We start from the raw sequence: 13,378 nt of genomic DNA on the forward strand, positions 1-13,378 counted from the left end.
GACAGCATATGGGGGCATATTCTATGGGGCAGCATAAGGGGGCATATTTTATGGAGCAGCATATGGGGGCATATTCTATGGGGCAGCATATGGGGGCATATTCTATGGGGCAGCATATTCTATGGAGCAGCATATGGGGGCATAATCTGTGGGGCAGCATATGGGGGCATAATCTATGGAGCAGCATATGAGGGCATAATCTATGGAGCATCACAAGGAGCATACTCTATGGAGCATTTTATGGGGGCATAATCTATGGTGCATCTTATTGGGGCATAATCTATGGTGCATTTATGGAGCATCTTATGGGGGAAAAATCTATGGAGCATCTTATGGGGCCATAACCTTTACGGAGCATTATATGGGGCATATTATTATATGGAGCATCTTGTGGGGGATTTATTAACCTTTGTTCAGCATTATATGGGGTGTATTTTGTATGGAGCATCTTATGGGGCCCATCATGAACTGAATGGAGCATTATATGGGGCTCCTGATTCAATATGGATATTCAAAAACATTTTACCTAGTGATGTCTCAATTAATTTTACTTTTATTGGTATCTATTTTTATTTTTGAAATTTACCAGTATCTGCTGCATTTTCCACCCTAGGCTTATACATGAGTCAATAAGTTTTCCCAGTTTTTTGTGGCAAAATTAGGGGGGTCGGCTTATACTCGGGTCAGCTTATACACGAGTATATACGGTATATTTATTACATAGATAGAAGAAAAGCCAGCAATTCATCTGCCACGTACTGTAAAATCACAGTGTGACAGGTTAGAGTAAAATAAATAGAATAGATATATACACCTAGAATACATAGATATATAGATGTCAGTGACACACACACACACACACACACACACACACACGTGTATATATATATGTATATATATTACATACATAGATAAATAGAAGAAAAGCTGGCAATTCATCTGCTGTGTACTGTAAAATCACTGCAGGAGCAAATAGGATAGAAGAGATGGATTACATACAGTAAATACAAATAGAATAGGTAGATACACACGTGATCAAAATTGTTGGTACCCCTCATTAAATGATAGAAAAACCCACAATGATGACAGAAATAATTTGAATCTGACAAAAGTAATAATAAATCAAATATCTATTAAAATGAATAAATGTAAGCAATACATTGCTTTTCAACAATGCTTCCACAGAATTAAAAAAAAAAATGAAACTCATGAAATAAGGGACGTTAAATCAAGGTGTGTCCACTAGTTAGCATCACAGGTGTCTACAATCTTGCAATCAGTGAGTGGGCTAGAGATATTCACTGTGCTGTTTGGTGACATGGTATATATCACACTTAACATGGACCAGAGGAAGTGAAGTAAAGAGTTGTCTCAGGAGATTAGAAAGAAAATTAAAGACAAGCATGTTAAAGGTAAAAGTTAAAAGACCATCTCCAAGCAGCTTGATGTTCCTGTGACTACAGTTGCACATATTATTCAGAAATTGAAGCTCCTTGGGATTGTAGCCAACCTCCCGGAACGTGGCCGGAGGAGGAAAATTATTGACAAATCAAAGAGACGGATATTACGAATACTAACAAAAGAGCCCAGAAAAACTTCTAAACAGATTAAAGGTGGACTTCAAGCTCAAGGAACATCAGTGTCAGATTGCACCATCTGTCATTGTATGAGCCAAGGTGAACTTCATGGGAGACGACCAAGGAGGACACCATTGTTAAAAAATAAAATCATAAAAAAACCTGACTGGAATTTGCCAAACTACATGTTGACAAGTCACAAAGCTTCTGGGATAATGTCCTGTGGACAGATGAGACAAAAATGGAACTTTTTGGTAAGGCACTTCAGCTTTATGTTCACAGATGGAAAAATGAAGCATATCAAGAAAAGATCACTGTCGCTGCTGTGAAACATTTTAATAGCCAGTAAAGACTAAATATACAGCTATGAGCTGATATTAATAGCCTGGGAAGCTCCATGGGTATTATCCCCTTCCCAGGCTATAAACATCTGCTCCCAGCCATCTGCTTTCCCTCTGCTGGTTAACAAAATTATGTGGGAGCTCATGCCATTTTTTTCTTTTATGAATTAAATACATGTAAAGTAAGCTGCACACACACACTGTACTAATTGTATATGTCATTGACATCTATATATCCATCTATTCTATGTGTATTTACTGTATGTAATCCATCTATTCTATCCTGTGGGCTCCTCCTGTGATTTTACAGTACACGGCAGATGAATTGTCGGCTTTTCATCTATCTATCTCTCATATATCTATATATATGTTTTGTAGAATATTTCCTTTGAAAAATATGTTAAATGACTTAGAAAATTTCTCAATGTAAAAGCTCATGTTAAAATCACATTGCAGTGGGATAGCTATCACACTGCATTTGGATGTAAATTGGATGTTAGGGGGTGAAAAATCCGATTGTACTCATACGACACTTGGATTACACTCGTCCGACTCTCCTGTATCAAAATCGGAACGGTTTTAAAAAGGCTAGTGTGACTCCAGCCTAAAAGTGCTGAATGATAGATTTTAGAGCATAAAATGGGGATGCAGAAACAAAATGAATCCTGATTTCCCACAGCAATCTGTGCATTTGTTGACTCCGATGTCACATTTTTTTTTCTTGTTAACCAAATGAATATTGTCTGGGGTTTTCTTTCATTCATTACTCACTCTTTTACAGCCTCAAAGCACCATAAGACTTAGGCTGGGTTTACACATATTTATTTAAAAAATGCTACATTTTTAATGCCTTTTCTGTTTTTTGGTGTGAAATATGCAACACCACAAGTACAATGTGCTTTTCGTGTTTGTCACATTTTTTTGCCGTTTTACCCAAAGGCTTACCTAAAGGACTTGGAAAAAATACACCAGAAAAAAATGCATGTTAAACTTGTAACAAGAAAAAAAACCCATCATAAATGATTGTAAAAAAAATGTGCTGGACATTTATGGCATTTTTTTAAAGCAATAAGAACACTGAAAGTGTGCATGAAGGGTACTACATAGTGAACATTTGCCCGCAACAAGACAACAGGGTAGTAATAATAATAGGCTAATAATAATTTCTTATTATTGTGTTATACTTTGCACTTTTTTGCCTTTTCTTTCCTTTGTAAATTAAAGTAAATTAAAGTTTTTGTTTTCTTCCCTTCTTCAGACATGGAACACGCTGTGCTGGAGAAGTTGCTGCCACTGCAAATAATTCTCACTGTACTGTTGGAATAGCCTTCAACGCCAGGATTGGAGGTACATGTTTTTCCTTCTCATCAGCATTGTTTCCTTAATTCATAATATATGTATATTTTATTAGGTAATCCAACAAAGGGATCAGTAGTCCCTTGAATAACAGCGTTATAGAAATGGCTATAGGGTTATGGCTAGGGTTAGGGTAATGGTTAGGGCTAGGGTTAGAATTAGGGTTAGGGCGAATTGGGATTAGGGTTAGAATTGGGATTAGGGTTAGGGTTGGGATTAGGGTTAGGGGTATGTTGGGGTTAGGGTTGAGGCAATAATTGAGGGGTTTCTACTATTTACCAACTTTGGGGGTCTAAAATTTGGGGGCTAAAAAAATCACTTTTGTGGAAATAAAAAAGATTTTTTATTTTCACGGCTCTGCGTTATAAACGTCTGTGAAGCACTTGGGGATTCAAAGTGCTCACCACACATCTAGATAAGCTCCTTTGGGTGTCTAATTTTCAAAATGGGGTCACTTGTGGGGGGTTTCCACTGTTTAGGTACATCAGGGGCTCTGCAAACGTACATGACGCCCGCAGACCATTCCATCAAAGTGCATTCCAAAATGGCACTCCTTCCCTTCCGAGCTCTCCCATGCGCCCAAACAGTGGTTCCCCTCAACATATGGGGTATCAGCGTACTCAGGATAAATTGCACAACAACTTTTGTGGTCCAATTTCTCCTGTTACCCTTAGGAAAATAAAAAATAGCGGGCTAAAAAATCATTTTTGAGGAAAAAAAAATTATTTTTAATTTTCACGGCTCTACGTTATAAACTTCTGTGAAGCACTTGAAGGTTCAAAGTGCTCACCACACATCTAGATAAGTTCTTTAAGGGGTCTAGTTTCCAAAATGGGGTCACTTGTTGGAGGTTTCCACTGTTTAGGACCATCAGGGGCTCTCCAAACGCAACATGGCATCCGATCTCAATTCCAGCCAATTCTCTGTTGGAAAAGTCAAACGGGCTCCTTCCCTTGCGAGGTCTGCCGTGCGCTGAAAAAGTGGTTTACCCCCACATATGGGGTATCAGCGTATTCAGGAGAAATTGCACAGCAAATTTTGTGGTTCATTTTCTCTTTTAACACTTGTGAAAATAAAAAAAATTGGTTCTGAAGTAAATTTTTTGCAAAAAAAAGTTAAATGTTAATTTTTTCCTTCCACATTGCTTTAGTTCCTGTGAAGCAAGTAAAGGGTTAATAAACTTCTTGAATGTGGTTTTGAGCACCTTGAGGGGTCTAGTTTTTAGAATGGTGTCATTTTTGGGTATTTTCTGTCATGTACACCCCTCAAAATGACTTTAAATATGATGTGGTCCCTAAAAATAATGGTTTTGTAAATTTTGTTGTAAAAATGAGAAATCGCTGGTCAACTTTTAACCCTTATAACTTCCTAACAAAAAAAATTTTGCTTCCAAAATTGTGCTGATGTAAAGGAGACATGTGGGAAATGTTATTTATTAAGAAATTTGAGTGACACACCTCTCTGATTTAAGGACATAAAAATTTAAAGTTTTAAAATTGCAAAATTTTTGCCATATTTCTGTTTTTTTCATAAATAAACACAAGACTAAATTTTACCACTAAAATGAAGTACAATATGTCACGTAAAAACAATCTCAGAATCAGCAGGATCCGTTAATGCGTTCCAGAGTTATAACCTCATAAAGTGACAGTGGTCAGAATTGTAAAAATTAGCCTGGTCATTAAGCTGCAAACTGGCTCTGTCGCTAAGGGGTTAAGCATCCACATTTCTTCTTTTCTTTTGGAGTGCCTTATAAATAAATATAAATTTATATATACTGTATACAGCTCTGGCAAAAATCAAGAGACCACTTCCAAATGTTCAGTTTGTCTGATTTTTCTCTTTTTAGGTGTATTTTTAAGTAAAATGTGAATTGTTGTTTTAGTCTACAAACTTTTTTTTTTTTTTTTTTCTGAAAAGGAGAAATTGTCAAAATAAAAAAAAAACTCAGTGCTTTCAGACCTCAAATAATGCTAAAAAAACAAGTTCATAATCATTTAGAAACAACAATACTAATGTTTTACCTCAGGAAGAGTTCAGAAATCAATACTTTGTGGAATATGACTATTTTTGGATATGCCTGTGACTATCCATCATCCTCTTGATTACATTCCAGAGGTTTTCAATGAGGTTCAGGTCAAATATATATATATAAATATATATATATATTTGTAGCAAAGCCAGGCTAAAGCCATTCTTAGATCCTAGAACTGCAGGATATATATATATACACACACACTGCTCAAAAGATTAAAGGGAACACTATTCCAGTTGCAAATTTGTATTCATTAAATAGTGGAATGCTTTGAGAACAATAAAACAGAAAAATGATCAACGTAAATCAAAATTAATATCCCATGGAGCTTTGGATTTGGTTTGACACTCCAAATAAAAGTAGAAAATCAAATAACAGGCTGTTTGTGTTGCCTTTATTTCTTTGAGCAGTGTGTGTATATATATATATATATATATATATATATCACTAATTACAATAATAAGTATATCATTGCATGTCTTTGTGTTGTAGTAAGACTACACATGAAGTCCATAGGTGTTGACATTTTTTTATAACATATTAGGGAAGCAAGCCATAAAGTTAGGTGTTCACTTAGATTTAGTCAAATCTGAAAATTTTAAGGTATTTCTAATTTGATTAGGCGATTGTTGTATTTAATTTTTTTCACATAATGCATTAATAATACATAGTACATTGGAATTTCTCTATAAGCGGTTGTATACTGTTTAAAATATCAGGATTTTACCAGTATTTCCTGAATTCTCTACAGTAAGTCAGTATTATAATTTTTGATGTGTACCTACAGGCGTGCGCATGTTGGATGGAGATGTAACAGATATGGTAGAAGCCAAATCTCTCAGTCTAAACCCACAGCATGTACATATCTACAGTGCAAGCTGGGGTCCAGATGATGACGGCAAAACAGTGGATGGACCAGCACCTCTTGCCCGTGATGCCTTTGAGAATGGCATCAGAACAGTAAGTGTGCATAGAGGTAGGACCCTAAAGCTATGTTTTATAGATATTGGTAGACCACATTTCTGGGTAGTTGTATGAAATCTGATGCCCCTTTGTGTCATTGGAATAGAGCTGATAGCATGAGTACAATACACTGTTCCGCTTTCCATATGTCTCTTCATCAGTTGTTAATAATGAGAATGAATAAAGGGTTTGTGTACATGTGCGCCGAGAGGCGTGCATAATTTACAAGGGTTCGCAGTGTAGTGTTGGGTTACAAAGTATCATGTACACAACCTGTAACACTGCTAACATTGACCACACAGCACAATGTACTATATGTGTCAGCAATGTTTTGTTACATTATTACAACCTGCATTATTTTACTATTTTACATGATATACCAAAGGTGCAGAGATTTCTTAATCTTGCATGGATGCTATTTTTTTAAGTAGTTGGTAACATTTATAATTGTCAAAAGATGACAGAATGAAAAAAAATAAACACATAAAAAGTAACATCCATTGACATCTCACTGTGCTCTAACACAGCGGGGGAAGTTCCTGTATTGTCCATAATGACCAAAGACAGCAGAAATCACATCTGCCATGAGTGTGTGGGAACAGATAGGTCTCTCTATGGGAGATTACCAAGTGTTAGTGTCACTGGTATTATCCCTCATTAAGGTCTGATGATGCAGAATTGATAGTGACAGATTATGGTCACCTTGATGCTAAAGGTCAAAATACCATGAATGCCCTTTATTCTGAGGTGCTTGAAGATTATGGCCTGTGGTGCATGCAGAAGGAAGTGACCCATAATGCTTCCTATGTGTTTGCAATCATAGACTTTTGTTAGAGAGAATAAAGGCATATTAGGTGTAATGGTCCAAGCTCTGTGCTCTGGGTTCTTTTTAAGAAACCATATCGTTACATGTTCACCCGTGGCAGATATATTGTAGACTTTCCATCGGGAAAGTCTACATTATATCTGCCACGTGTGCACATTTTCTGTGGGCTACTACAGAAGCAGCAAAGCAGATGACATGTTAACAAGTCTCATTCACACAATGCAGAAAAGAATCTGTGCAAAGTTCAAGATGCATTGTAGATTCTACATCCAGAGCATGCATTGTGTGCCATCAGTGGCAAACACAAAGCAAATCTACATGGAAAAAGGAAACTTTTGTGCAGATTTGTTGCAAATTTTCAGTGATATCCAGTAATGGGGCCATTGCAAAAAAATCCACCAACAAGCAGTCCTTGTATTGTAATATTGTAATTAAACATCTATTCAGAACTTTGTAAACCCTGATAATCTTTGGAGAGTGTATATTGTGAGGCAGTGACTGGTGTCATATGCGAGGGTCGCTAAGTGTCCCCACCAGGATGCGCACAGAGGCGTATTGAGGCCGCGGGAGTCCATTGCAGTCACAGGCATAGCTGTGATTGCAATGCAAAATAAAAGTGTTGGTCTTGGGCAAGCTATTTGTCCAAGGCAGATTTAAGAAAACCTGCTCTGGGCTTTTATTTTTGAAACAAGCTACAGGATGGTAGTGGGGCAGTCCTTTACCTTCCCAACCAGGTTTTCCATGTGGCTTGCTTAAGGCCCCAGGTTCCTTATAAAAATCCCTGAAACAGAGGGTTGGGTGTGTCAGTTTGGTCTTGCAAGCGTGCAGAACAGAAGGCTCTGCAGAGCTCTACTTGTGTGAGGAAACACAGGGCAAAGCGGAGCCAAAAGGCCTGGCACCCATCAGCATACATGGCGGTGCAGTCGCCCACTGCTTGCGATCTGGAGGTGGACTGTCTTGTTTCCCGGCTGCAATCCAGAGAATCATATTTACTTTCTGTTTGTGAGTACGCTAAACATTGAAAGAGACTTTCCTGGGTCACTGCCTCATCACTGCACAGTGTGGTTACCGCTGCACTAAAATATATATATATGTATATATACATATATACAGCGTGTGAAATAAGTATTGAACACGTCAACAATTTTAAAAGTAAATATATTTCTAAAGGTGCTATTGACATGAAATTATCACCAGATGATGATAACAACCTATCCAATCCACACAGGCAAAGGAATCCAAACATAGATGTCTATAAATTAAGTTATGTGTAATAAGGGCAGAGAGTCCAGCTTGTGGACGCTCTCCTTTGTTATACCATCCCCGAGGACTACATGTGACTACCCACTTTAACCGTTAAACCTGGAGTGACTAAATGGGGTGGAAAAATGCACATTTCCCTTCTACCAAACTCCCTGGCTGGTTTATAAAGAAGGTATAAGAAAGGAACTGAGGGAAATTATATATATAATATTTTTATAATTTTATAATATTTTATAATATTAGTTTTATAGTTTTATAATATTTTATACATAAATGCATCTATGTGGAAAATCCAGATTTTACATTTAGACATTTGTTTTGGGTTTCACAATGTGCATTGCAACATGTACTGAAAAGTAAGAATTCTTTAGAAAATAGAAGTGTTAGTAGTTTATCCTTATCAGTTAGCAAAATGTAAAGTGAAAGAACAAAAAAAATCAAAATCAAATTATTATTTTATTGGACCACACTTTGCCTTCAAAACAGCATAAATTCTTCAAAGTAAACTTGCACAGTTAGCGATCTTATTGGAATGCAGTCTGGTGTATGAGTAACCATTTATACCAAACAGGTCATAATGATCACCATTGTCATGTGTAGTTTGAAATAGTCATTAGTCATATACTGTATACCGTAAACCAAATTTTGGGGGAAAGTGGGGGGTGCGTCTTATAAAGCGAATCTGTGTGCTACTGTGCTATAGAGTGGGGGGGCGGCACTGGCGTGGAGTCAGGGGGCTGGCGTGGGCTGGATGGGGGCTGCAGAGACAGCGGGAGGTCCTGTGCTCCCGCTCATTAGCCTCATGTAATATTCACTGCACCTGCTGTCCATCACCTAGGTGCTGAAACAGCGCCGAGTTGGTAGACAGGGAAGCGGTGCATATTACATGTGCCTGCACTCACCCCCAGTCACTAAAGACACCTACTGATGATCACTCCTGCTCTCAGTTCCTCCGTGGCTTTACTGTGTCGAGTCTGCTGTCATCCTCCTCCTGCAGGGCGAGCGGCAGCAGCAGCTCATTCAGGCAGCTCATCGCTTCAGGACTTTGCATGATGTGACCAATAGGACCTGTGGTCACATGACTCCCAGTGTGCACTGCGAGTCACATGACCACAGCTGAGCAGCTCCTATTGGTCACATCATAGAAGGTCCTGTAGCAACAATGAGCTGACTGAATGAGCAGCAGCTGCATGCGCCCTGCAGGAGGAGGATGACAGCAGACTCAGCACAGATACCGATAAGCAACCGGAGAGCTGGGTGCAGGAGCGATCATCAGTAGGTCAGTTAACTGTTTATTATTTTAGCATGTGCTTGCCAGCAGGGGGGAAATATAGGGATGGGGGCCATGTGTGACAGCAGGGGTAAATATAGAGATGGGGGGACAAAGTGTGCCAGCAGGGGGAAAATATATGAACGAGTGTGCCAGCAGTGGGGAATATAGGGATGGAGGGGCAATGTGTGCCAGCAGGGGGGAATATATGAAGGGGGGACAATGTGTGCCAGCAGGGGGGAATATATGGAGGGGGGACAATGTCTGCCAGCAGGGGGGAATATATGGAGCCCCCATCCATATATTCCTCCCTGCTGGCACACATTGTCCCCCCTCCATATATTCCTCCCTGCTGGCACAATGTGTGCCAGCAGGGGGGAATTATAGGACCGGGGGGACAATATGTGCCAGCAGGGGGGATTATAGGACCGGGGGGACAATGTGTGCCAGCAGGGAGGAATATATGGAGGGGGGACAATGTGTGCCAGCAGAGGGGATTATAGGACCTGAGGGGACAATGTGTGCCATCAGGGACGAACATAGGGGCAGAGGGCCATGTGAATGCAAGCAGGGGGGAATATAGGGACGGGGAGACAATGTGTGCCAGCAGGGGGAATATATCGATGGGGGCCGTGTGCGTACCAGCAGGGAGGCATATAGAGAGAGGGGGGTCATGTGAGTGCCAGCAGGGGGGCATATAGTGACCGGGGGGGCCATATCCAGGATAGGATGGGGGGGCTATGTGCCAGCACAAGGGGGCAATGTGCCAGGATGTTGGTTATATAAATACCAGGATGAGGGACATATACGGTATATGATTTGAAAGATGGACACTGGCATTATAAGACACACCTCCATTTAACATGAAAAAATATTTTTTTCTCTTTTTCTTCACCAAATTTGGGGGTGCGTCTTATAATCAGGTGCGTCTTATAAAACGAAAAATACGGTATATATATTTATACACACACTGTATGCACAATTACCGTTTAAACTCGAGTATAAGTCGACCCAAGTATAAGCCAAGGCACCTACTTTTGCCACGGAAAACTGGGTAAGCTTATTGACTCAAGTATAAGTCCGGTATGCATTGTCCCCTTATCCCTGTCCTGGTATGTGGCTCCCCCATTTTGTCCTGGAACAAGTGGCTCCTCTGTCCTGTCCTGCTGTGTGTTACTCCCCCGTTCTGTCCTTCTATGTGTGGCTCCCCCGTCCTGTCCTGCTATGTGTGGCTCCCCTGTCCTGCTATGTGTGGCTCCCCTGTCCTGTCCTGCTATGTGTGGCTCCCCCTGTTGTATGCATGGCTCCCCGTCCCGTATGGCTCCTCGGTCCTGCATGGCTGCCTCGGTCCCGCATGGCTCGGCTTCGCTGGTCACACATGGCTCACCCCCCCATCCCATCGTTGTATTCATGGCTCACATTTTCCCCCTTCCCCATCCTACTCACCCTCCTCTCGCCGTCATTGCATCTCCGTTGTCCAAGCGCCGGCAGCTCTTCCTGTGCTCAGCAGTCACGTGGTACGGCTCACTATGGTAATGAATATGCGCTCCACGCCTATGGGAGTGGAGACGTGTGCACATTCATGACCTTAATGAGCGGTACCACGTGACCACTGAGCACAGGAAGAGGTGCAGGCACCTGGATGGAGATGCAGCGACGGCGCATGGAGGGTGGGTATGATGTCTTCTGTAAGCCGGCAGCTGCAGCTGTCACTGTGCCACAGCTGCCGGCTCCTGCTGCTGCTCTGCCACTGCTGCTGCCGCTCCCCCTACCAAGCTGACTTTCTGGTCAATGACTCGTGTATAAGCCGAGGGGGGCGTTTTCAGCACAAAAAATGTGCTGAAAATCTTGTCTTATGCACTAGTATATGCGGTATTTGACAAGTGAGTATTTTTACAATATCGTAATTCTAATGTATACTTTCTAACTCCAAGCTTGAATGATGATTGAGTGAAGCAGATCAGATAGTGTGTGCTTGTATAATGAGGGAGAGTGTGACCTAGGGATATCAAAACCCTTTGTCAAGGTGTGCAGAATTATTAGGCGGCTTGTTTTCCTTAGGAAAAATCAGCCAAAAAAGAGATTTAACTGACTGAAAAGTCAAAAAGTGCTAAGTCTTACCGAGGGATGCAGCACTTTTGAAACTGCTAAAATATTGAGATGTGATCACAAAACCATCAAAAGTTTTGTTGCAAATAGTCCACAGGGTCACAAAAAAATGGGTTGAGAGAAAAAGATGCCCATTAACTGCCAAAAATTTCAGATAAACCAAACGTGAAGCGACCAAAAACCCTTTATTCTCCAGTGTGGTCATATTACAGAACTACAACCTCAACAAAGGGCCCAGAAGTTCAAGGTGTTCAGTGCTCAGACACAAGGCCTAAGTAAGGAGTGCTGAAACCTGACTACCAAGAATTATCTGAAATCAGATTTTTCAAAGGATTTATGGACTGATGAAATAAGTGACCCTTGACAGACCAAATGGAAGGGCCCATGGCTGGATAAGTAATGGGGACAGACCTCCATTTCAGGTGAGACACCAGAAAACTGAGGTGGGGTACTGCTATATGCTGTACCGAGCTAGTAGAACCTTTTTTGAGTTACACAAAAAAGTCTACATCTTGCAAGAAAACCATGAACCCAATACAAAGCACCATCACATGCATCGAAATACTGCATTGCATGGCTAGCCAGTAAAAGTCTTAAAGATGAAAGAATAATGACCTGGCTCCCTTCCTTAGCTGACCTTTTTCTATTGCGAACTTGTGGGCCCTCAAATGGGAGATTTACAGTGAAGGAAAACAGTACACCTCTCTGAACTGTGTCTGGGAGGTTGTAGTTGGTACTGACCCAAAATAGTTGATCATCAACACATTTAGAAACTTACAGACTTCGTGGATGGAAGGCTTATGACTATTATTGGAAAGAAGGGTGGCTATATTGGTCAGTAATTTTTTTAAGTATCAGAAATCTATTTTTGTACATTTCGAGTTGTTTGGTTATTATTCTCACTTTAACAGACGAAAATAAACTGAGATGGGAGAATTTACGTTTTTTCATTTAGTTACATAATAATAGTTGCGCAATAATTCTGCGCACATAGATATTCTCCTAAGAAAGACAAAATTTCACTTTTACTATCTTAAATATTCAGGTTTATTAACCTTTTGGAGTGACCGACAGCACTGGAGTTGTCCAATAATAAAATATCAGAAATACAAATTGCCTAATAATTATTTACATAGTGTATACATACAGTCATGGCACCTTTGAAATTAAAATTGTTCCAGAAAAAGAAGTATTTCTCCCACAAAATTATTGCAATTACACATATACATTTTCTTTCTTTGTATTGGAAGCACCGACATACAGTACATACATAAATACAAGTGGACAAAAATATTAGTATCATTTTGTTAAAATAAGAAACACCCACAATGGTTACTGAAATAACTTGAAGTTAACAAATGTAGTTTTCAATTTAAATTTATTGAATATCAACTAATGAAAATAAGACATTGATTTTTAATTGTAGTTCATCAGAAAAGTTAAAAAAAAAAAACCTAATGAAAAAGCATTGGATAAAAATGATGGTACCCCTAGAAAAGATTAAAAATAATTTTTCCATTGGGACATCTTAAATTAAGGTGTGTCCTGTCATTACCATCACAGGTGTCTACAAAATTGTAATAAGTCAGTCTGTCTATTTAAAGAGTGAAAAGCAGTCACTGTGCTGTTTGGTATCAT

General features: G+C 39.7%; 1 protein-coding gene across 3 annotated transcripts in view; it reads left to right on the top strand.

Annotated features, from left to right (window-relative positions):
- Positions 1–13,378, top strand: part of PCSK5 (proprotein convertase subtilisin/kexin type 5) — an 810,488-nt gene that overhangs the window by 298,536 nt on the left and 498,574 nt on the right. For all 3 annotated transcript variants that reach the window (XM_073543784.1, XM_073543785.1, XM_073543786.1), the window contains exons 6-7: positions 3,177–3,265; positions 6,097–6,269. In XM_073543784.1, the coding sequence (XP_073399885.1) occupies positions 3,177–3,265; positions 6,097–6,269 (262 nt within the window). The remainder of the gene's footprint in view (positions 1–3,176; positions 3,266–6,096; positions 6,270–13,378) is intronic.

Source organism: Dendrobates tinctorius, unplaced genomic scaffold (genome assembly GCF_039654945.1).
Source record: "Dendrobates tinctorius isolate UK_male_01 unplaced genomic scaffold, ASM3965494v1 ptg000134l, whole genome shotgun sequence".
Classification (NCBI taxonomy): domain Eukaryota; kingdom Metazoa; phylum Chordata; class Amphibia; order Anura; family Dendrobatidae; genus Dendrobates; species Dendrobates tinctorius.